Raw genomic sequence first — 26,157 nt, forward strand, 5'->3', positions numbered from 1 at the left:
TGATGGAGCTCCGGCAATGATGGAAAAGAACATGGGCGTTGTGACACTTGAAAATCAAGGCAATTTTGTTTATCTGTTAATCAGCCACAAAAGTTAATTTGTGTTATTTCTCTGCACATTGCATTTATCACAAAAAAGAAGATCTATGTACAAAAACGATCAATGTTCGTGTTTAGCAAAGCTCGTTATTAAGAAAATCAACTTAACCATCACTAATTCCAAATTGTGTTGACGAAAATGGAAGCAGAATATCAATGCACAAGCTGCCTTTGGCCTTTGTATTAGATGTCACGAAACATCTCAATCGTCAACGACGAAATTTCATTATCCAACATACAAACTTTTGAAACAAAATTGAAACAATTCTCACAACAGATTGTTGTCCTGTAGAAAACAGTCGAAGCCTTTCAACAGAAATATTTAAGTCTATTCGCTAATTTTTTAGGACATAGTCCTCAACACCGTTTATTTATGTGATATTTGGAATGTTTCAAATGGAGATAATAGTCCTCCAATGCAGCAACGTGCTCAAATCTAAATTTCAGAAAGACTCATCTTTCGTAAGATATTTTCTCTTCCAAGAAGTACATATCTGTGTGGACAACTCTCATCAATAATGAAAGCAGTAAAAAGTAAAGTAATAAGTAGTAAAGTAATTATCTGATTGCAAAATTCGATTGAAGAAAGATTATTCAAACGTAATTAAAACTAAATGCCATATTTTTCTTTGAGTATTTTGAAAATGTATGAAAAATATGTATCGAATATTTTTTGGCCCGCCAGCAAGTGGCCATTCTGGGAATTGGCCCTTGGCTTGAAAAGGTTGGGCAGGCCTGCTTTACGTATACTTTGAATACGAGAAAGACAAAAAGGACAAAGAAGAAGAAAGATGGAAGAAAAAAGAAGGAAGATAAAAGGAAGAAGGGAAAAATAAGATAGTTGAGGAAGGAAAGGGGCAGAAGAAAGATGTAGGAAAGATTAAGGAAGAAAGAAGAAAATAGAAGGAAGACAGGAGAAGAGGAAAAAATGGAAAAATGAAAAAAGAAGAAAAAGACGGAACAAGAAAAAAGGGAAAGGAAGATAGAAGGAAGAAGCGAAAAGGAGGTATAAGAAAAGAGAAAGAAAGAAACAAGAAGAAAGAATGATGAAGAAACAAAGGACAAGGAAGAAAGAAGGGAGATGAAAGAAGTAAAAAAGAAGGAAGAAGGATAAAAAGAAAGAAGAAAGTAGAATGAAGAAAGAAGAAGGCAAAGAAAGAAGAAAGAATAAAAAAAAGGAAAACAGGAAAAAAGGAGAAGATAGAGGAAATAAGGTAGACAGAAGGAAGACTGGACATAGAGGATGGAAGACAGAAGAAAGAAGAAGTCGTGATTGGTCGAGAAACAACAAATAATGCACAGCTCACCAATTGAATAGTTTTCTCGGGACTAGAAAGCTATTCTCACTGTACATGCTTCGAAGTTTTTTTTAATTCAAGACCAATAACGATGCCGGCTACGTCCTCAGTCAATTTGGATAAGGGGAGGAAAATTAGTTCGATATTCATTGCTACAAGAGAACGAGGAATCCTCTGCATCTCCATGAGCGCACTGGAAAGGAATAGTATGTTAGTTGGGAAGGAAATATATTGGAAATCGCCTTGGTAAGCGACTAATTATTTCATTTGAACGACACCATATTCATGATGATACAAAAACGGAAAAGCAACGCGTGTCTTACGTATTTACCCGAAGACTGATTCGATATCTTAACTACTTCGCGACGACTAAAACACAAACTGCACAACGCTTGCTCGATAGCTACTCCGAAAAAAACACGCATTGAACTGATTAACTTTATAACCGGCCGCGCAATGCAAAACACAAAATTTTTTGGAAGATCGCGCGATCGTTCTCCTGTCCGAAACAAGAGAAAACACGCACTCAGAAGGAAGAAAGAAAAAGGAAGACAGAAAAAGTAAGAAGGAACAAGGAAGAAGGAAGAAAAAAAGAAGGAAGAACCAGATACAAGAATCTACTAAAGCTACCTCCGTATTTCTGGGGCTTCACAGACAAAAAATGAGAATTCCATATCAAAATTGTGCGACAACAAGGAATCGATAAGGTCCTTTTGAAAAGTTAAGCGAGCTTTCTTTAAACTTTTTCGCACGATTTTCAGCCTTTCGAATGGAGCTGGGGGTATTACTCGTAATGGGTGAGCACACAAGTAAGCCTCGCATGGTACGCATGGTTGGTAGTGTTAGAATGACTGAAGTCTGGTGAGGCCTGCCAGCAGTGTCGGGGGCAGATACCCCTTCGGCACCTCAGAATTAGGGGACACGAAAGTCTCGCTAAGCCTGGCAGGAGTGTCGGGGGGTTGATGCTTCTGCGGCACCTCAGAATTTAGAGACGCGTAAGGTAAGTGGTGCCACTCCGTTACAGGACGGGGTGACCACCACACTGATTGAGGATTATCTGAGCTTCGAAATGTCAACAGGAGGTTACCTCCTGCAAGGTATTAGGCACGCGTGACGTGCCGGGTGGTCCATGCCCAAACAATGCACAGAGTGGAAGCAAATGGGATATGGGGGTATTACAACCCTCAAGGAGCGAGTGACTAAATGTCAGAGAAGTGATGCAAGCGAAGGGACGGAATGTATGAGCGAGCACACAAGTAACCCTCGCATGGTACGTGGGGTCAGAGTGACTGCTTAGGCAATAGTGTGATCCAGCTGCTAGTGACGGATTGATTGAAGTCTCGCTAGGCCTGGCAGGAGTGTCGTGTGTTTTGAATTGGACTTTTTAATGGAAAACAATATTTGCTGACAAATTCGAAATGTTAAAATCATTTCTTGTTGAGCTGGGCAAAGCGAAACTTGAGAAGACAAAACATACTCAGCGACTCACCTCCCAATCCGTATTGGATTTTGTTGGCAATATTGCCAACTACTGAGAATGCCTTCTCTGGTTGAACCGAAGTTGGACGAATGGTTTCAAGACCGTCCAAAATCAGTGTCAAGTACTTGCCTTAAATCCCTTCAGATTTATAGCAGGATAATTCCTCTCGGATTACATGCAAGAATCTTGGCGTCAACCGGCACCGGCAACGCAAGTGTTTTGCTCTACTACAGTCTCTTCACAAGTTATTCTTTAACCGATAAACCAGAAAAATTATCCATAGAAGTAGCTTCATCGTACCGATCGGCAGATATTGTCATTGTCTTAGTTTCAACGAATAATGTACTAAAGAAAATTCCAACCGTTTCTGATCAATTGCTTTTCGGCAGAATTATTTTAAAAAAGCAAAACGATCGGCGTATTCTGATCGCCTCTCTGGGATTCATTCCTTAAAAACATCGAAAAAATTGGCAGGAATTTCTGGGGCTCGATTTAATAATTGTTCCAACATAGATTAGAGCGCCGCGTTGGCTTCATATAGAGTGCAGAACTCACGGCAGAGTAGACCCACAGCAGCTTATACAGGTTCGAGGTCTTGAATTATTTCACCAGCCGCCAAAAAATTATCACTGAAATTGAATTTAGATTAAAGCTTCAACTCATAAATCCGTTTGAGCATAGATAACATGCTATTTCAGCGTGCCATGATCTTCGGAAAAGAATTTCTACGGCACGTACCTTTTTCACAATTTCATATATTGCGAGAAATTTTTTGACGATGTCAACAATGTTCATTTGAAGAGGAAAGTCATAAGCAGTTTGACAAATAGCTATGGGAATGAAGCAACACATATGATTGATGACGATGAGGATCGATTTTGTTGTAGCGTAAACGTCATCAATGATGCTTAATTATACAAAGGTTCATTCATGCGCGCATTCAATTGTTGTATTTTTGCATGATTTTCTGCTTGTAACCGAATATTTGTCTCATCTATGCTGGATTTCCTATTTATATGGGATAGATATGCTTTTACAAGCAGTTTAGATGATATATATAGATGAAAACTATTAAAGATTTTTAACACTGACATCAAAATTTTAAATACCGAAAATATCCGGTATTTTTCGTCTCCAATACCGATATTTTCGGTATCCAAAATTGGCCGGTAATACCGGTTTCTGTACTACCGGTTAGACCACCCTAGGTAGGAGCGGCATAGGAGCCACCAACCCAGGGTCGCCTCCGGCTTGGTAGACAAGACACCCTGTTGCAGGACGGGGTGAACACCATACTGAATGAGGGCTGTCTATGCTGTGAGATGGCAGCATGAGGTACCTCCTGCAGGGTACCTGTAGGAGATATCATTCGAGCGGCATGGGCAGGTGAGTGTGGCACCTGTAGTGCCAGTATGTCTTGTGCACATGTGGTGCATGGGAAGTACTAGGAGAGTTGAGGCGCATACGTGCACTTGTGTACGTCATGTAGGGGGCGCAATGCCCAATAGTCATCCTCCGATGTATTGCTTAATTGCGGGCCGGAGGAATTACTGGAGTTGGTTTTAGTGGGTCGGGAGTGGTGATCCCAACCCCACATTATCTGGGTACGCCTCCCCGATTTCCGTTACCATCGTCAAACAAAATAAAATCAAATAAAAAAAGGTATCGAATCATTTTGCATTGATGTCTAATTGGGATTGCTGGGTAGCACCAGCCAGTCTTATGACCGGGTGATTTTCTAATTTTTGAACTGTCAGTTTTAAGTTTAATCTATAGATCAAGCAACTCACATCGAACTATCGGGTGTCAGCTTCCCGCTCCCTAGCGTGGCTTCCATCACCTCGTTCAGGCTGTTATTGCCCATGGCTCTGGCAATCAGCAACTGCGCCGTAGTTAGATTGTCCAACGTCAGACTCTGTATCCGGGAATGGTGCACGCCCAGATCACGGTGCACACCGGAGCACTGGATGCAAACCAGGATGCCAAAATTTAAACTAATCCAGGTAACGTCGTTCCTGGATCCACAATCACAGCACTGATCGTTACCGGGCAGGTTCTGGATGTACTTAATCACAGTCTTCTGCAGTTCGATTAGACTAGGGCTCATCTGGGGTGTCGCGTGTTGGAATGCTTTGGCTAATGCCTTCTCCTTACAGTTCATCAGCACCGACATCCACGCCTTTTGGTCGGCTTCGTCTTCTGCTTGGAAATGGTACGGTCGGTTATCTACGAATAAAATAGTTTCAATATAAAATCGAATTATGAAATTTTTACACCACCGTTCTTATCAACTTACAACTAATTAAGTCGAACCCTTTCTTATCGTCCGACACTGGTTTAATCTGGCAGGTAAGAAGGTTGACTCGAGTTGGTGCTTTGGTTTCATCTGCATGGCAGATATCCAGGAAGCCGTCAGCTGTCACCCGACATCGTCGTTTTTGCCACACCCTCCGCACTTTGCCTTCACTCTTTTTCAGTAAATGCCCGGATCGTGTGACACCGTGGTTTTTGTCGCCCTGCAGCTGGTGAAGTGAGTAACCTACGGCACCCTTATCGCTGGGAACATTCTCCACCCGGTCGAAGTCCGGCGATGAGCGCAACAATGTCCTCAGCTCTAGCAGCTTCCGTCGTTCCTCGTCTTGTTTATGACGGATTGTCTGAAGTTTCACGCTCAGCTCTTCGATGTACGTCCCAAAGTGTGCGATTGTCTTGAGGCCGTCTTTGAAATAGCTACGGTAGAATGGAGAACAAAATTAATAGGGCAAATATGATTTCACGTGGCGTTTTGGGATCCTACTCCTCTAAGGCACTGTAGTCCATCCCCTTGACGGGGACGTTCAATTCGTACGCCATATGACTGAGCATGCTAGTTGGCAATAGCAAACTGAGTCACGCTAAGCCACTGACGGGTATTTGAGGTTGGACAAATCATAAGTCTTATCAAATCGATCAGATAAAATACACCAAGCCCACTTACTTATTTTGAGCGTGATAGTACTCGACCAAGTGCTGCAGCAGCTCGATACCCTTCTTCGTTTTTATCTCGTTGAACTTTATCAGATACTGAGGGACAAGTAAAATGTGTAAAAAGTCAAGCAAACCAATCAGTCTTCGTATTTACCTCACACATCTGCAGCTGGAACACTCGCCGTTCCTTTTCGATTTCCTCGGCAATTTCCGCTGGAGTCACCTCGGTTCGCATCATGCCGGCATCCTTGGCCAGCGCTTTTTTCTCCTTCTCTATTTTCATAAACTTGGAATCGTAATCTTTGGCAGCTTTGTCAAATGGCCTCTTCATTTCGCCCTTCATACCCCGCAGCTCGCTTTTTAGCAGCGAATCCACCGGGAACATGACGATGTTGTTGATGTTTTGCATCTGGGAATCGAATGGAATTTGATTACGTTCCTAAAGCGGCGAAAAGGGGTTGAATTCGAGACAAATCAAATTGCTTACCAGCGTTTTCATCAGGGCGCTGAGCTCTTTGGTGACGACGGAAAATTTCAGGAACGCTGCACCGATGTCGGGTTCTTCTTTGGACAACGCCACTGAGCCGAGACGTTCCAGTGCCCGTACCAGACACATCTCGTTGTCCACGTGTGCTGCAACGAGGCAAGAAAATAGTTCACAATTTCTTAATTTTAGCGAATAAGGACAGGCACAGAAAAAAAAACTCTGATTGATCCCTCTAGTGTTTTTCTCGTGCATTAGATACTAATTAGAAACTAAAATATTTGAATGAAATTTTAAGAAATTTTAAAGAAATTTTAATCCGATCTATCCAATTTTGAATAGGAAACAGGATTCTTCGTCGAATGAAACTTGTTGCGAGCAAATCGATTAACAATAAGTGAAAAAATGGGCGTTTTTTTTTGCGCACGTACATACATACACACTCACACACAGACAACAGGGACTATGTCCAAGGGCTTTACGACCCCTCCCCACAGCCTCTGCGAGTTAGGGGGCCTGTCTAGGACGTGGTTGGGCTTGGCAGTGGGCTCTGTTACACCTCTACAAAATGCTGCATGTGTCTGCAAGAAGGCCCTATCAAAGCGACCAATTGCCGCTCAAAGCGCACAGGAGCCCAGCACATCAGGACCAATAGTGGAGGACGAGGCAAGATCGCCACCCGGGGCAAGAAGAGAACCCTATCATTTTACCGCTATTGTGCTATTTTTCCTCTAAATTCCGCACACTGTTAAACTATAGTCCAACTTGACTTGACTTGACACTGAAAAAATATAAAAATAAAATGATTCTGAAAAACAGATGAATATTATCAAAAGTTGGTGAAAACTTGAATTTTCTTATAAGAAATCATCATTAGAAAATAAAGTTTTTAAAAACATGAACATTTTTAATGAAAATCTTGAATAACTACAAATATTATATGTCTTCAGAACCCCTTTTGGAACACTCAAATAATTCACAAAATATTTACTGTACACAAATTTACTGAAATTTTAAACTGATTTTTGTCATTCAATGTGATTTTGATGGTATTAATAAAAATGATAACATTCATTTCATTTAGTTAGTTAACATCTAAACAGATAACACTGAATCAACAATTTGACGCCACAATGCACGGTTCGAGGCCGCATCTCTCCATCCTCGGATACGCCCCACGCTCGCCAAGTCGTTCTGCACCTGGTCTGCCCATCTCGCTCGCTGCGCTCCACGCCGTCTCGTACCTGCCGGATCGGAAGCGAACACCATCTTTGCAGGGTTGCTGTCCGGCATTCTTGCAACATGTCCTGCCCATCGTACCCTTCCGACTTTAGCTACCTTCTGGATACTGGGTTCGCCGTAGAGTTGGGCGAGCTCATGGTTCATTCTTCGGCGCCACACACCGTCTTCTTGCACACCGCCAAAGATGGTCCTAAGCACCCGTCTCTCGAATACTCCGAGTGCTTGCAAGTCCTCCTCGAGCATTGCCCATGTTTCATGTCCGTAGAGGACAACCGGTCTTATTAACGTCTTGTACATGACACATTTGGTGCGGTGGCGAATCTTTTTCGACCGCAGTTTCTTCTGGAGCCCGTAGTAGGCCCGACTTCCACAGATGATGCGCCTTCGTATTTCACGACTAACGTTGTTGTCAGCCGTTAGCAAGGATCCGAGGTAGACGAATTCCTCGACCACCTCGAAGGTATCCCCGTCTATCGTAACACTGCTTCCCAGGCGGGCCCTGTCGCGCTCGGTTCCGCCCACAAGCATGTACTTTGTCTTTGACGCATTCACCACCAGTCCAACTTTTGTTGCTTCACGTTTCAGGCGGGTGTACAATTCTGCCACCTTTGCAAATGTTCGGCCGACAATGTCCATGTCATCCGCGAAGCAAATAAATTGACTGGATCTGTTGAAAATCGTACCCCGGCTGTTACACCCGGCTCTCCGCATAACACCTTCTAGCGCAATGTTGAACAACAGGCACGAAAGTCCATCACCTTGTCTTAGTCCCCGGCGCGATTCGAACGAACTGGAGTGTTCGCCCGAAATCTTCACACAGTTTTGCACACTATCCACCGTTGCTTTGATCAGTCTGGTAAGCTTCCCAGGGAAGCTGTTCTCGTCCATAATTTTCCATAGCTCTACGCGGTCTATACTGTCGTATGCCGCCTTGAAATCAACGAACAGATGGTTCGTTGGGACCTGGTATTCACGGCATTTCTTGTAGAATTTGCCGTACATTGAAGATCTGGTTCGTTGTGCGGCCGTCAACGAAGCCGGCTCGATAAGTTCCCACAAACTCGTTCACTAATGGTGACAGACGACGGAAGATGATCTGGGATATCACTTTGTAGGCGGCATTAAGGATGGTGATCGCTCGAAAGTTCTCACACTCCAGTTTGTCGCCTTTCTTGTAGATGGGGCATATAACCCCTTCCTTCCACTCCTCCGGTAGCTGTTCGGTTTCCCAGATTCTGACTATCAGTTTGTGCAGGCAAGTGGCCAGCTTTTCCGGGCCCATCTTGATGAGCTCAGCTCCGATACCATCCTTACCAGCGGCTTTGTTGGTCTTTAGCTGTTGAATGGCATCCTTAACTTCCCTCAAGGTGGGGGCTGGTTGGCTTCCATCGTCCGCTGAACTGACGTAGTCATCTCCTCCGCTGCCTTAACTTTCACTACCTGTACTCTCAGCGCCGTTCAGATGTTCCTCGTAGTGCTGCTTCCACCTTTCGATCACCACACGTTCGTCCGTCAAGATGCTCCCATCCTTATCCCGGCACATTTCGGCTCGCGGCACGAAGCCTTTGCGGGATGCGTTGAGCTTCTGGTACAACTTGCGTGTTTCTTGAGAACGGCACAGCTGTTCCATCTCCTCGCACTCCGCTTCTTCCAGGCGGCGTTTCTTCTCCTGAAAAAGGCGGGTCTGCTGTCTCCGCTTCCGTCTTTAACGTTCCACGTTCTGCCGGGTACCTTGCTGCAGCGCGACCGCCCGCGCTGCGTCCTTCTCCTCCAGAATCTGTCTGCACTCTTCGTCGAACCAATCGTTCCGTCGACTTCGACCCATATACCCGACGTTGTTCTCCGCTGCGTCGTTAATGGCTGCTTTGACTGTATTCCAGCAGTCCTCAAGAGGGGCCCCATCGAGCTCACCCTCTTCCGGCAACGCTGCCTCGAGATGCTGCGCGTATGCAGTGGCGACATCAGGTTGCTTCAGTCGCTCTAGGTCGTACCGCGGCGGTCGTCGGTACCGAACATTGTTGATGACGGATAGTTTTGGGCGCAGTTTAACCATCACCAGATAGTGGTCAGAGTCGATGTTAGCGCCACGATATGTCCTGACGTCGATAATGTCGGAGAAGTGCCGTCCATCAATCAGAACGTGGTCGATTTGTGATTCTGTCTGCAGTGGTGATCTCCAGGTGTACCGATACGGGAGGCTGTGTTGGAAGTAGGTGCTGCGAATGGCCATATTCTTGGAGGCGGCGAAATTAATTAGTCGTAGGCTGTTTTCGTTCGTCAGCCGGTGAGCGCTGAACTTTCCAATAGTCGGTCAATACTCCTCCTCTTGGCCAACCTGAGCGTTCAAATCTCCTATGATGATTTTGACGTCGTGGCTTGGGCAGCTGTCGTACTCACGTTCCAGCTGCGCGTAGAATGCGTCCTTATCATCATCAGTGCTTCCGGAGTGTGGGCTATGGACGTTGATTATGCTGAAGTTGAAGATCCGGCCTTTGATCCTCAACCTGCACATTCTTTCATTGATCGGCCACCACCCGATCACGCGCCTTTGCATATCGCCCATCACTATGAAAGCTGTTCCCAGCTCGTGTGTGTTGCCGCAGCTCTGGTAGATGGTATGATTACCTCTAAACGTTCGCACCATTGATCCCTTCCAACAAACCTCCTGCAGCGCTACGATGCCGAATCCACGGTCCTTGAGCACATCGGCGAGTATGCGTGTGCTCCCGATGAAGTTGAGAGATTTGCAGTTCCACGAACCGAGTTTACAATCGCTAGTCCCTTTTCGTCGCAGTATGATAACATATCGAAACCAAAAAACCGAATTATTGTTGAAGGATGCACATCTTGCCCCTTACACGCACAGCCGAAAGTATGCTCTTTTCGGCAGAAATACACTCGTTTGTTTAGTTATGCTGAACAATCATAATTTGAGTTTCGGCACTGTACGAAAACTATTCCGCCAGATTTGGGCTATTTGAAATGTATGTAGTTAATCGCGTGGTGAATTTGAAATTCACAACGGGCTTCATTCTATAATCACCTTAAGATCATCTATGGCGTGTAACATCCAAGGTCCGATTATCCCTCTCAGGTACGTGGGCGGCAATCACTTCGACAGCGAAGTTTTCATCGCGGCCCTGAGACTGGAAACCAACACTGAAGGTCCAAGCAGGGATGCGTGGTAGCTGTCCTATCACGCGCGTGCAACGCCACCATGCCGAGGAAAGCCCTGATAAGAATTGGCAGACGCTCGGTGTACTGGTGGAGTGTTAAGATTGCGGCCATTCGATCTTCCTGCCTCAAGGCTAGACGAAGGATGCAACGTGCCCGCACCGAAGAAGAAAGAGCGGACCGTCGTGAAGTGTTTCGAGCTGCGAAACTGGCCTTTAACAAGGTCATCAAGAGCAGTAAGAGAGCACGTTTCGACAACCTATGCGAAGGAGCCAACGCGAATCCGTGGGGTGACGCCTACCCGATAGTGATGGCCAAGACTAAAGGGAGCTCTTCACCCCCCGAACGGTCCACGGATAGGTTGCCGAGGATTATCGAGGTACTCTTCCCGTACCGAGCCACAAGTCCCTGGCCTCCTGCAACGCAAGGCAATAAAGCTCTGTATAGTTAGAATTCGTAATCATTTATTGTATAGCAGCGGCACGGGAAGTGACCGCTGAAAGAATTATTTTACAACGGTATGTCTACCTGGGCGCCCACTATCTGTGGTATAAATTTCATAGTGTTTCGTGCAGCGAGTCAAAAATTATTCCAGATAGAAGCCGAGAGGAGAGAATAAAATGTGCACACTCCCGTTGATAATTCTACTCATCGACGGTGGAACCTACGTCAAAATGGATTTAGGACAGCTTCCTGGCCAAAAATTCTGCATGGCGACGGCACGAGGAGTTGATCCTGCGAGATTAAGTTTGCTTTTATGGACAAATTTGCCAAAAGAACTGATGATTTAGCGAAAGATATGCAGCTGCAGAGCAAAGACCAAAGTGTTCATGGCGAATAAGACGATGGACTCTAAACTATACAAGGAAGAATGCCTCAGAAACCGTGTACTAAGTTTCATGAAAGCCCATGAAGGTCCCGTGAAGTTTTGGCCAGATTTGGCGAGTTGCCACTACAGCCGGGAAGTCATCCTGTTGAACCGCGATAATAACATAGATTTCAACAATAACAATATAATCCACCCAACTTCCCGCAGTTCCGGCCCATCGAGGCATTTTGGGCAATAATGAAGCGGAAGCCTAATAAAAGTGTATAAACAGCTCGGGACGCGACTCAGATGACCAAAATGTGGAACAAATGTGCCAAGGAAGTTGTCTCCGGAGGTGTGCAGCGTTTGATGAGAGGAATAAAGAAGAAAATGCGAATTGTCACTAGAAAACTAGAAATGATTTGCATTTATATTTTTTCCTTAAAGTACAGTAAATTACCTTTGTTTTGATGTATTAACCTTTTTTTGTATGTCAATCCGTTACCTAGATACAGATGTTTTATTATTCCGGATTCTAAATGGACATAGCTTTATGGGTGCGGCCGAAATGGTGGGTCGGGTGATGAACGAAGAGTTACTCGCGGTGGCCTAATCCCTGGTAACGAACAAAGCTTCAGGGCTTAATGGAGTTCCAGCGCTCTCAAGGGAGAAATCATAGCGAACCCGAACACTATGCTATGCAGAGATGCCTTGATGAGTGTAAATTCCCCGAAAGATGAAAAAGACAGAAATTGGTGTTGTTGCCAAAGGCCGGCAAGCCGCCGGGCGACCCATCGGCGTATAGACCAATCTGTTTTATAGACACGACGGGCAAGTTGCTAGAGAGCATCATCCTTAACAGGCTGACCAGTTCGGTTTTCGCAAGGGTAAGTCCACGTTGGACGCTATTAACTCGGTGGTAAAGACAGCCGAAATAGCGATCCAACAGAAAAGGCGAGGTATTTGATACTGTGCGTTAGTGACAGTTGATGTGAAGAACGCATTCAACAGCGCAAGCTGGGATGCCATTGCGCTATCGTTACACCGGCTTAGCCTGCCGGTGGATATGTACCGGATTTTGGAAAGCTATTTCCAAAAAAAGTGTACTATTATACGGATCGATTCCGGTCAGAGAAGCGTACCTATTACCGCAGGAGTTCCGCAAGGTTCAATACTGGGCCCGGTATAATGGAAACTTATGTATGACGGGGTTCTGAAGCTAAAGTTCCGCCCTGGTGTTGAAATCGTCGGCTTTGCCGATGACGTAACCTTGGGGGTCTACGGGGAGTTAATTCCCGAGGTAGAACTGACCGCAGCACACGCGATCAGCAAGGTGGCGGATTGGACGAGCGCTAGATACCAGAAGCTCACTCAACATAAGACGGAGGTGGTAATCGTCAGCAACCGCAAGTCAGTTCAACATGCAGTGATGCATGTGGGTGAAGTCGCGATCGCATCAAAGCGGAGTAATAGACAACAAGCTGACCTTCGGCAGCCATGTCGACTATGCGTGCAAGAGTGCTACGACTGCTGCAAGGTGTGTGCCAGTAGACGTACTGGCAGGCGTTGCCGTATGTATTCTTAGGTACGGCGGCCCGTCCTGGACAAGAGCTCTGGGGGTAATCAGTTACTTGCGAAAGCTGGAGAGCGCATACCGCTTGATGTGTCTCAGGGTGATATCTGCCTACCGCACGATATTACACGATGCAGCCTGCGTGATAGCAAGCATGATGCCAGTCGGGCTGGTCATCCGGGAAGACGAGAAGTGTTTCGAGCTACGTTGTACCAGAGGAGCCCGCAAACGCATCAGGGTGACTTCGGTGGCCAGATGGCAGCGCTAGTGGAATAACTCTTCTAAAGGTAGGTGAACCCATCGGTGGATACCAAACATATCGAGCTGGGAGACCCCATGAGGAAGTTCAATTCCATCTGACACAATTCCTGTCAGGCCATGGCTGCTTCCGGCAGTACCTCCTCAGGTTTTGGCACGCGGAGGTTCCTGTCTGCCCTAACTGCTCAGGTGTTGATGAAACTGCAGAGCACATACTGTTCGTATGTCTTCGTTTCAACGTCGGAAGAATAGCTATGCTAGACGTTTGCGGTCGGGACACGACCCCGGATACCCTTATCCAGTGGAGCGGTGGAGAAGTGGAACGCAGTTTCGACTGCAACCACTCACATTGCCTGCAGCTTGCAGAGAATCTGGCGCGCTGAGCATCAGTCGACAAGCATGACTAACTTGTGATTGGTTTGTTAGAGCGAAAACAGGCTGAGCGCGGGGAAGTGAATAAGAAGTTTGCACATCCCGAGGTAGGAGCGTCGTAGCGTAGAACTGTTGGTATTTTTAAAACAAACATCACCTCAATTTGTAGAATTGAGTCGGGTATTTAAAACTATGGGTATCTGGGCCTTTAATAGAAAGTTTTTTTTAGCGAACATATAGCCTTTACGTATACTTAGTGTTCGGTCGGGAAAAATCGAGTTTTGGTGGACACAAGGTAGACTAACTTCGAGACTTCTGAAAAGTGAAAAAAACGGTTCTTTGCCGGCGGACAACTCGGGAATGTAGCGGTCGGAATAATTAGAAATCACGGGATATAAGGATTAAAGGTAATCTTCGATATAACGTACCCGCGATATAACGTACACTCGATATAAAGTCACTTGATATAGCGTACATTTTTCCCCGTTATAACGTACACTTTGAAAAATAATTTTAATTTGGGTAGTTATTACAAAATAATTTACTAAATTGTTATGATCATTCATGTAGAATTTCCGAAGGATTTTCCTGAATGCATTTTCAAGCAAATTCTAAAGGAATTTAGGAAGGAACTTCCTAGATTTCTACAGGATTTTTTTTCGGAAATTTCTTCAGTACCTCATTGCAGAATTTCTTCTGGAATTGTTCCATCTGCAATTTCTCCTGGATTTCTTTCGAAAATAGCCCCAGGTAGTTGTTCTTTTGTAAAATGCACCAGTAATTTATTCCAAAATTCCTCCAAAAAATACTTTGAAGATTACTCCAGATTTTTTTTCGGCGATTCCCGGAGGGATTTCTTCAAAACATCTTTCAGAAATGAATCCAGTAATTCCTTCGAAAAGTCTTCCAGGAATTCATTTGGAGTTTCCTCTAAACATTAGGTCAATACTTCCACATCGAATTATTTCTTTAATTTCTTTCAAGAAAATCCTAAGACCTCCGGAAATTCTCGGAAACTCCTTGAGCAATACTTTTAGAAATTATCCCAGGAATTTCTTAAAAAATTCTAGAATAAAATTCAAAGAAATCCTAAGCGAATTTGTAAGTTGGTTATGTTATGTGAAGAGTGTTGCCGAGAACTTCCGGAAAATGTAGTCTAATGCGTGAATTGTTTGTGAATGGCAGGTGAAACTCGTCTTATTGGTTTTCCCAGCACTTTAGCAACTACAGTAAAGCAGGGCATGATAAGCCTCCACCACCCTATAAGACCGCATCCAACCAAAATATATTTTAGTTACTAGATAAAGATTGTCGCTTCGGTTCCCTTTGTTCTGCTGTCCGGAACATGGAACAATCGTATGGATTTTCCTTCTTTGACATTTAGCTCCCCTATCCTCGCCAGCAAAAGATGTTCCGGACAGCGACGGCAGCGACAATCTTTATCTAGTAACTAAAATATCTTTTATCCAACCACTCACCATAGTCCTCCAACCCAACACCAGAGGGCCAGAAGCACCTTTGTTAAGTAGTCATTAAGGAGTGGCGTAATTGGGTCGATACTATGAGACGAGGTGACTGACCTGGAAAAGGAGGTCATGACCTGGGTTGCGGTCACTATTCCAAAGTGTTTCGAAGCGAACGGATGTTACAAAGTTACCAAAGTTAGAAGTGTGTGGAACAAGATAATGCGATGAGGACAACCCCACTGTTTTTGAGTTAAGAACCCCAGCAAGAACCGCCATCATTCCATGGTTCCGTGGTCGGCCAGATCCGACATTGTTTCCGCCGATAGTCGATCGGCCTTCTTATTGGAGCGAGGAAGATCCCCAAGCCCAGCGATACCACCGGTAAGCCCGCAGCAAGCAGAGTTGCTCGCTGCCGGGTCGTCGGCCACAGAAGGAAGGAAAGAAGAAGAGGAAGGAAAGAAATTGAGTGAAACTATTTTGATTATTCGTTCTAGATTTCCTTCACAAATTCCATCGGAAAATTGTTAAGGTTTTGAAAATTCGCGTATGAATTTCTTCTGAAGTTTCTTCAGAATTTTTATTTGATTTTTTTTGGAATTCATTTAAGAATTCCTTCGGGAATTCCACCGGAAATCCATATGGATATTCTTTCACAAATACCTTAAGAAAATTCTTCAGAAATTCCTGTTAGCGTTGAACTTAATTCCTGAATTAAAAAAAAAACCAGATTAATCCACCTAGCGTTGGTGGTGCCTTTCTCGCATTTAGTTAAGACACCAACCTTATATGGGGTTTATATGGTTCGATGTACCATTTTCTTCATAACTTTAAAACGCAATGACCGATCGTTATAAAATTCAATAGTGATCAACAAGGCTCTGTCGAATGAAACTTGTTGCGAGAAAATCGGTTAAGCATTTCTGTACGAAAAGTTGTCTAATGTTTTTTATAGCTTTTGTGCACACACATACACACACACATACACACACACATACACACATACATACACACGGACAGACAGACATGTGCTCAGCTCGTTGAGCTCAGTCGATTGTTATACAATACTATGGGTCTCAGAGGTTTCTATAAAAAGTTCGTTTTCGGAGTAAAATGATAGCCTTCCTTTCCTTAAAAATAAAAAAAATCAGGTTTTTCTAAAAAGTCCTCCAGAACTTTCTCCAGTAAATCTTTCAGAACTTTCTGAAGGAAATTACTTAGGATATTCCTCAGTTTTTTCAGCAACTCTTTAGGAAATTTCTTTGGAAATTCCTCTGGAGTTTTCTTCGGAATTTCCAGAATTTCTTTAAACATTTCTGAGGAAATTCCTTTATAATGTTTTTCGGTTATACCAGCGGAAAATCTTTCGAAGAATTCTTTCAATTTTTTAGGAGTTCCTTTGGGAAATAGATTGGAAATGCTTTTGGAATTTCTTGGGAATCTTTGACTATTTCGTTGAAAATTCCATCAAAAATTCCTTCAAACATTCTGTTGGAAATACCTTCAAGAAAGTATTAAAATTTCTGGAAGAATACATCCAACAAAATATCGGATAGACTTCAGGTATTTTGTATGATTCTATTGAAGAAAAGAATTCCTAAGGGAATATCTGAAAAAAATATCAAAGGAATTTCCGATGAAAAAATCCTGCATTTCTCCAGACTTTTATTCAGGAACTTCTCTAGAAATTCCACCGGAAATTTCGAATAAAATTGATCAAAATTGATGTGATATCAAATATTCAATTTGGCGAGTCACGTGTCCCATCGTGCCCAAGTTTAAATCTACTAAAGATCGCGGATACTCAATAAATGAATATTCATGCAAAAGGTGCAACGAAAAGCAAGCCTTGTGTTTCCTGTGCCGCTATAAAAAAATAAGTACATGATGGTACAACATTTAAGTAGTGTAAAATAAGGATGATTACCCATGCTTCGATATAACATATAATTCGATATAACGTACAACTTTGAAATCGATATGTACGTTATATCGAAGTTTACCTGTATATCAGAACCAAAAATCAATATGGGTATCCATCTTCAGCATTTTGCAATACAAATGAAAAAATTACATCCAGTCTACCTAACCATCCTTCCCCTTCCTCAGCATTTGCAAGGACATAATCAGGACAGATCTCGACTGTAAGATAGTGCCTTACTTCCATCTAAAAGATAGTGATTAGTCCCAAATCATTACCTATGGTAACGGATGAAAATGATACTACTTCCATACAATAGTCTAGGCTTGTTTATCGCATACGGATTACTGTTGAATTAAACAAATTGGTTTTTTTTTTTCTTTGTCTGTCATATAGACCTCGGACCTAGTTGATCCATCTCGCTCACAAATTGGTTTTAAAATAACAAGAGAGCATCAAAACTGAATTTGATTCATCATAAGCACGCACAGAACAACAAACTGTCGGCGCAACGCTTGCCTGAATTGTGTGCCGGATAAGTCAATAAACAACAAAAAATGACAGATTTAATTTCGTTTGAAATACATTTTATAGATATTTTCACACTTCTCATTAAGCGTTTCAATTCCAGTCATTTTAAATGTGTACAGTGTTTAGATGCACTTCATTGAACAGTGCATCGCATTTAATTACAAAACTTTTTCGATTACTACACCACTTACTATTTCCGGAGTTGTGTATTGCTTTAACAGCTTTCTTCAGCTTGGTCAGTCCTTCCCGATCGAAGTCAAGTGTCTGGAAAAAGAGGACAGAAAAAAATTATTAATATCAGTATCATTAGGAAACAATAAATAATAACGACATGTTTGTGTCTATGAAAAGCAAGCGAGACTCTCATTGTCGGGGAGCTCACAGAAAGGCATAGGAAATGTGAACATAGTGAACATAAAGTCGATACCATCAACAACGGTAAGTCGTTTCGCCTAAAACATCATTTCCACAGTCTGTGAAGTAAAATTCAAAACAAAAAGTAACAATTTGTAAATGATGCTGAATTTCCTGAACAGGTTAACGCTACATACAGATTGATAACGAAATCGTTGACCCATCCATCGACTGGGATTTAAACTAAATCCACAAGACAAGTTACATAAATCTTTCAGACCATCGACGACAACGACCAACAGAAGAATGCAATTGACCTGATAAATCTGTCTGGGATTGATTTGCAATTCTGCTCCGGTCGTTCGCGTGTTGGCCATCATCGTTTATAGCATTGAGATTTAACTCCCGGAGCGTCGCTTTAATTTTGCCCCCGTGAATTCTATTGTGTCGGTCTCGATGGATAGCAGTTGTAACCGTTAGGATTCAAAATGATTGAATTAAATTTTCATCAAGAATCAAGATTATAAAACGTAGACTTCGGAACTAGTTTTCTGAGATGTTCCTCACCTGAAGGAAATTGACCTTCAGTTGAGCACGTAGCAAACTAGGTATCTGTATTTCCAAGAAAAGGACATTAGTTCGTTCCGCTCCGGATGTTCTATAATCAGAGCATGTTTTGGTTCACGTTGCAAGTAATGAGATCTGAATGGCAATGAAAGCGAAAAATGATACAATACCCCTTATTCAATATGAACGGAACGAACGTGACGGGGAAGAAAGTGATACAATGTGGAAATCTCGGCTATTTTGCGGGGGTTTACTCTACTGCCGTGAGCAAACGAGGAGTCTCGGACAGAATATAAATTGGAATCGCAGGTAAATAAATGCGTTGTGGCGGTGTGTGACCAATTTGCGACGAGCCAGAAAAAAAACACCAGTGGACTGAATTTTATTCAACTGTTAAAATTTTTGCAGAAACACGTACTCGTCATGATTCAATTTGGAAACAGATCAACTCGGGAATAATAAAAATCAGCATGTTGGGTATGCATGTTGATGCCGTATCAGTTTGTTTTGAGACTAGCGTAGTAGATATTGAAGTAGGTATGTACATGAAATGTGCCATCTTCCATGGAGTTCCACTCACTAGCAAATAGTTTGCCTCCGATGTGTTCACCACCAAAGCAACTTGGCTGGTAAACAAATCAACCGATGTCCAAGTACGCATAAAACTAATACAGAATGGTAAGATTTTGATAATATAATGATTGTATAAAAAATTACAAATTTGTATACCATAAAATATTAAAATTTAAAGGATTTTTTTTTTTTCAATATCCATGAGCGAGAATGAAAACAATAAAGTAGCTGGTAAGGACCGTGTCGGAGCTGAACTCATTAAGATGGGCCCGGAAAAGCTGACCACTTGCCTGCAAAAACTGATTGTCAGAATCTGGGAAACTGAACAGCTACCGGAGGAGTGTAAGGGAGGAGTCATATGCCCCATCTACAGGAAGACAACAAGCTGGAGTGTGAGAACTTTCAAGCGATTACCACCCTAAATGCCGCCTAAAAGGTGATTTCCCAGATCATTTTCCGTCGTCCATCCGTTCGTGGAAGTTATCAAGCCGGCTTCGATCACGGCCGTTCGATGACAGACTAGATCTTTACTGTACGGAAAATCTTTCAAAAATTGCAAAACAAACTCTAGAGAATTGTCTATGAAAATTCGGAAGATTTGTTCGTCGAAATTCCCAAGGATTTCCAGTTTAAATTCGAAAAAAAAATGTGTTTGTAATCTAATTTTCAAACGGGTGGCCCTTTGGCGGAAAGTAATTTCAACATATTTTGAAAATCATTAGCCGAAACTTCTCTTCAGAAACGGTCTTAATATATATACACTCGGAACCGAAAATTCATCTGTACACGCTTTCAGAGATCAAAAGTCTGTTAGATCCAAGAGTTCTCTCGAGTATTAGATTAAAGTTCTACACACGTAACAAACTGCTTTTGAGCTCATTTTTTAGCTGGTTCATGCTCTTTGTGATTTTTACAGAACCAAATTGGTAATTACTTAATAGTTATCCGTTCTAAGCATCCAATAATTTTCTGAGGAATAGGCCTTCAGGATAAGCCAAATGTATACAAACTAATTGTCAAGAATGGTTCATGTTCTGCTAACTATATTTGAGAGAGTGTTATGTGTGTAGAGATTGAAGCCTATGCTTCAGGGATTTATTGGATGACCTGAATCGTTGTTCGAAGGCATATCCAATTTGTTTTCGTTGGATCATTGAGAGCATGCATCATTTTTAGGAGTTTACTGATCTTTGCATATCTAGCGAAGAACTTTAATATTATTCAAAGTCACTATAATTAAAGAATCAATCAATACATTTTTGGATGCTCATGAAAACCTTAATTCCTATACAGCAGGGAATTCTTTAAATACTTGGGATGCAACGGTTGTTGAAGGCATTTCCAATTTAGATCTGTGGTTCATAACGAATACTCATCTTTTTCTATAATAACAAGCCGATCTTTTGTTTCGTTAAAATCCGAACAATTTGTGGTTGAACTCAAACTTTTGAACAGTAAATTGGAGGAGGACAACTAGACCGAATCTTATTTGTTTAGCCGAAACCCATCTGGCCGAAAACGTCATTTGTCGTTCGATCGAACAAGTTATTTAGCCGAAACAAGCGTCTATCCCAATAGATTAATTCGCCAAAAATGCCGTTTTGTTGAAAGGGCCATTTGGGTAAACCGGTCGACATTTTCAGTTGTATAAATCGTTCGACAAAATAACATTTTCTGCCAAAAGACCATTTCGGCTAAGCGACATTTTTGGCCTAATGTCTTTTTCGGCCAAATAACCTGTTCGACCAAACGACATTTTAGCCGAACCGCATTTTCAGCCAAATGATCTGTTAGGACAAACCAAACCAAACCATTAAGTAGTTACCCATATTGCCGAAAATGTCATTTTATTAAAGTCAGGGCTGGTAGCGACCACTGTCCTTCAAAAAAATGTATTTAGTGAACAACGCTGCCTAGAAAAGGGACCAAATAGTTCACCAAATAGTGACTTTCAGTTTTAGTTGCAGTGATAAGAATTGACTTTTATATGACTCTTGTATGTGGAAATGGAACTTTTTATGATAGAAAATTATTTAATAAATTCTTAGACATAGAATTATTTCGACTCACAAAGTTTATAAGTCTGCAGTAAGAATCTCTATTGTTATCAAAAACTTTAACGACGCTATCAAGAATTTTGGAAAATGATTTTCTTTAGAAAACTTTTAAAAATGCTCTCCATTTTAAACTATATTTACCACAGAACACATATTTATCAGTGATTCAAATTTGTGACATTTTTGTTTGAAGTATGTACGGAAATTGGGGCCCTCCTTAGCCGTGCGGTAGGTGAAGAGATACGATAAATTTATTATATAAAGGGACAAGTTAGAAAAGGGCTAGGGGCCCTCCTTAGCCGTGCGGTAAGACGCGCGGCTACAAAGCAAGACCATGCTGAGGGTGGCTGGGTTCGATTCCCGGTGCCGGTCTAGGCAATTTTCGGATCGGAAATTGTCTCGACTTCCCTGGGCATAAAAGCATCATCGTGCTAGCCTCATGATATACAAATGCAAAAATGGTAACTTGGCTTAGAAACTTCGCAGTTAATAACTGTGGAAGTGCTTAATGAACACTAAGCTGCGAGGCGGCTCTGTCCCAGTGCGGGGATGTAATGCCAAGAGGAAAAAGAAGAAAGGCAAAGGCATTTTGGCCATTTTCATATACTTTGATAGCTTTCTAAACGTTGCGGAACGTTTTCGACACAATACCCAGTTCTGCCGTATGTCGATTGCAGCCAAATGACATTTACGGCCAAATCGTTTTCTACTTTTAGCTTAGCATGTCATTTGGACAGGTGTCATTTAGTCGAAAAGCTTTCGATCTAACGACTTTTCCCCTGTTGAACCATTTCCCGTGGAATTCCAGATGAATATCTTATGAACAATACAAAAAATGTCCGTAGAAAACCAAATAAACTCCTTCAAAACTCCTTTAAATGCTGAATTGTTTTCCGCGGAAATTCCAAATAATTTTCCTTAGATGTTTGTAATTGTTTGGATATTTCGAATAAATTTCTTTGGGAATGTTAAAGAATTTCTCCAAAGAGATTCCCTTGGGAATAGCATATTCTGGGAAAATGGCATATTTTGCAAAAGTAGGATTTCCTGGGAAATATTTCTCCGGCAATATTCAAAAGACTCTGCTTGAAAATGATCAGAAAAAATCCAGAAAATGTTTTTAAAAAACAAACGCAATAAAAAATCGCCCCATTTTTGTGTTCAGGAGCTCGGGCGCTCAAAATTCGCTATATGTATCTGGAATTCAAATAAGAACGAGATGAGTTTTCCTTTGTCAGACTTTACAAGCGAAAGGAAACAAGTGATGAATTAGGTATTCGGTTTGTATCACATTTTTTCTCTGATCGATACATTTTGGAAACGGACAAGTTAGAAAACAATACAGCATTTGATTAGTTGTGAAGAAAACCACACAACCTCACGGAAATTATGTAGATTGCGGTGCTGAACTAACTTACCGTTAACTGTTTGGTCGAGTATCCCAACTAAATATTACGATCAAATCCAGATATAGCTTGAGCTTGATGACCATAGTATCTACTCCGTGATTGACCAGAACAATCGTAATTGCACAGTGAATCAATCGATGGAGCACGGAAATTGCTTTTCAACCCAATGTGCACAGTCCATGAGCTCTAATCTTTTCAATGGTCAATCACGGCGCCGGCCACGTTTTTACGAACATCAAGGATGAGAAGAAAATAATGATGCAGTCGCTCGCCTACTGCAAATCGAGTATACCTCTGAACTTGCCGCACTTGCTGAAATTTATTGGAATATGGAGGTTAGGTACTATGATAGTGATAGGAATGAAATGATTACATGTTTAAATGAAACGAGCTCTCCGTTCATTTTCCAATTCTAACATAAACGGTGTGGACTAGAACATGATAAGTAGTATGGAGAAAGATATAAAGCAGGAGAATGGAACGGCCTATACGGATATACGATACGGCCCATCGATTTTATTTTATTGCCTGGAAATTAATTGCAAAATAAGTTGACGGACAATTTGCAACACCGTCAAGTTCAAATTCCCGTCTGGATTACAACGACCATCGTGGGTCGAAATTGCAACTTGGCAGAAATGGAAACTGTTCATAAAATGGGATGCTTTGCGACAGAATGCTGTTTCCGTTAATTTCCAGTATTCACAAATCCTCCATTTTTTTTTAGCTAAGTATGATGGATACAGGAATCATAGTCGTGGGATTGTTTGATGTTCATCCGGAGGATAGTGACTCGTATTTAGCTACAGTGCTCGGGTCGTACGAAAAGATCGTTTAATTCGAGAAAAGTTCTCAGCAGAGCTTGGTTTAGACCATTTGAATACTGGCGTACGAGGAGTATATTGGGAGATTGAAAACGAGATTCCCCCAGCGATGAAATTTGTTGGAAAATAAAATTGGGATGCGAAGGTATACTACGATGGATTACAAGAGAAAGGCTTTTTATGTCAATTGTAGGGACGCAGAAGAAATTTTTGTTCACAGAAGCAACGAAAAACTCATGCTATGTATCATATGCTTTTAAATTAGCTCGTAAGATTTCGCCTCTTTAATGCCTAATAGCGCTTCGAGCCTGTAAAATAAATAAACCTAAAAAAATGGGGTGGGGGTGTTTCTTATTTTCATTTTTTATTCAGTAGTGAGAGTATGTTACTTGTTTGTAAAACAAACCGTATGGGAATGCTTTCAGATAATAATATGTGAGAATGAGGCGGAAAATGGAACAGTTCCCTAACATTACATATTTCTCAATGATAACAGTCTGTCACTTTTTCGGTTGAAAGACCTTCTTTTTGGAAATGCATTCAAAATTCCAACAATCGTCCATACACATTTTAGAATAGTTAATTCCTTCTTAAGATTGGATCAACCAACACTGTTTTCATTTGGTATTCTTTCGCAAACTACCTGTCGGTGATTCCTTTGAAGCATCAAGCACCAACTTATATTCAAATATAGGTCATTGTCAACATTCTCCCTTTCATGGCTGATGATACAGGACCCTCTTATCTTGCTCAGATATTTGCAAAGAAAAGAAAAATCTTTTTTTCAGCTGCTATAACAACTGCTTTCAAAAATTCCATATGTTCATGCCTACTGAACTTGTTGAATCCCGCCTTACAAAAGGCTCTAATCCGATCATGCTTTTTCACCATATTCTTCATTGGAAAGACTCACCCACCCGATGCTTTTATCGCAAGAAACGAAGGAATAAACCGACACGACACATCGTTTAACCTCGGTCGTGTTACTGTTCCATGATTGAGGTGCTTCCATATAACGCCCATAGAAATGGATTCAGAAATTGAAAATCTTTGATCTATTACGTTTTTTTATCACATCTGCCTATATAAATCTTACGTTCTATTCAATCCATTCGGGGTATGAATATAGTGCTTAGGTAGCACATCAGTGGCACCTGAAAGAATTAAGAATGCCAAAGTGCAATGAAAAGAGAAATAGATGATCGTCCTTCGAAGTTTTATCCGGCAGTGGCACGGATACCAAACGATGACAACGGTCTCGTTGGAAAATCCATTTTATGGCTCCCGAGGAATGCTTCCGACCGCCATTCATACCGTCACGAAATTCCACATTCTATGCATTTTCGCTTCTTTATTTTCAATGGCATTATTTGCTCTAGGCACTCTGCCGCCCGTGTACTGAACTCAATGAACGGGAAAGTTGTTGTAAATGAGATTTTCATCCCGCTGCCTCCACTTGTACGTGAACTTGCCTCTTGAACGAGAAAAAAGGATGTTTTTTTTATAAATCGGTAACCTTCTTTCCATTCATAAAACCCTCACGACCATAGCGAAATAAGCTGACCCGGAGAAAAGCACGCGGGGAAATGTGAGTACATCTTCCACATCAAAATTGGTGCAACCGGTAGTTGTCACCTGATATTGTGAATTCTGGCACAGCACTATGGATGATTCCCGATAAAACTAGCAACACAAATTGAGTTTATATGCCATCATACAACTTTGAACAAATCATTGTCGATTGAGCAAACGAATCGTGATTTAACAACATTTTGCTGAAGTGCCTTCAAAAGTGGGATATGATGAGGTTAAAGACAACATGAAGTTGAAATCAGTAAAGGTACAATCAAGTAATGAAATTAAATTTAATAGAATTAAAACGTCTTATGGAAGGGATATTTTGGGCCGAGTTAGGATTTTTATCCACTTAAAACACCATAGTCCTGGTACACTATGTCATAGATGTGACAAAGTTGCCGCGCGACATGGGAAAACCGCAAACAAGTGGCCACACCACAACCGCATAGTTATTCATTCCGTTCCGACAGTTTTGCGGGTGAAATGAGCTACTTTAGAAGATGTATCATCTGGGAGTCATGTGTAACGTTGGCTGGTTCGCGATGTTTACAGCAGGAGCAAAAGGTGCTTCCAACCATACGGCGGCTGGCTGTTACATGCCAGTGGAAACGTCAGTACAGTAAAAAGGGGAAGGAAATGTAGGTCAGATTCAAAAATAACCGGGGACCATCGTTTACTGGCATTGGTGCTGCTCAGCTGGATTGGTCGGATGCTGTACGGTGACATAAGAGTATTCCCTACGGTACGAATCGGAAGGAAATGCTGGAAAGTTTCGTGTACAGGCAAATCGCACCGTGCATATTACGATGCTACTGATGGCTATATATAGTTGATGGGTACCCTGCAGGGATCAAGTGGCATTGACCTGTTTGTTTGTAGAATATAGTTAGCTGGGGCTGACGAAAAGGCCTTGGGTGAACTTTACATAGAATTGGAAAAGTTGTAGGGATGGTAACATGCTTAAGTATTGTAGCCTATAGACTAACAATTTTAGTTTGTATCGAAGAACGGATAGTTTCTAACTCCTGAACTTTTATATAGATCATACTTTCAAAAAACCCAGATTAATCCACCTAGCGGTTATAGAGCCTTTCTCTTGTGTTATAAAAATAGTATTTTGGCCATA

The 26,157-nt window shown here is 42.0% G+C and overlaps 1 protein-coding gene across 8 annotated transcripts in view; it reads right to left on the reverse strand.

Moving 5' to 3' along the window:
* LOC134217918 (arfGAP with SH3 domain, ANK repeat and PH domain-containing protein) overlaps positions 1 to 26,157 on the reverse strand; it is a 99,334-nt gene that overhangs the window by 13,776 nt on the left and 59,401 nt on the right. For all 8 annotated transcript variants that reach the window (XM_062696759.1, XM_062696758.1, XM_062696761.1 and 5 more), the window contains 6 exons: positions 17,861 to 17,933; positions 6,331 to 6,476; positions 5,998 to 6,252; positions 5,854 to 5,939; positions 5,173 to 5,606; positions 4,667 to 5,102 (listed from right to left, as the gene is read on the reverse strand). In XM_062696759.1, coding sequence (XP_062552743.1) covers positions 4,667 to 5,102; positions 5,173 to 5,606; positions 5,854 to 5,939; positions 5,998 to 6,252; positions 6,331 to 6,476; positions 17,861 to 17,933 — 1,430 coding nt within the window. The remainder of the gene's footprint in view (positions 1 to 4,666; positions 5,103 to 5,172; positions 5,607 to 5,853; positions 5,940 to 5,997; positions 6,253 to 6,330; positions 6,477 to 17,860; positions 17,934 to 26,157) is intronic.

This window comes from Armigeres subalbatus, chromosome 2 (genome assembly GCF_024139115.2).
Source record: "Armigeres subalbatus isolate Guangzhou_Male chromosome 2, GZ_Asu_2, whole genome shotgun sequence".
Taxonomy (NCBI): Eukaryota; Metazoa; Arthropoda; class Insecta; order Diptera; family Culicidae; genus Armigeres; species Armigeres subalbatus.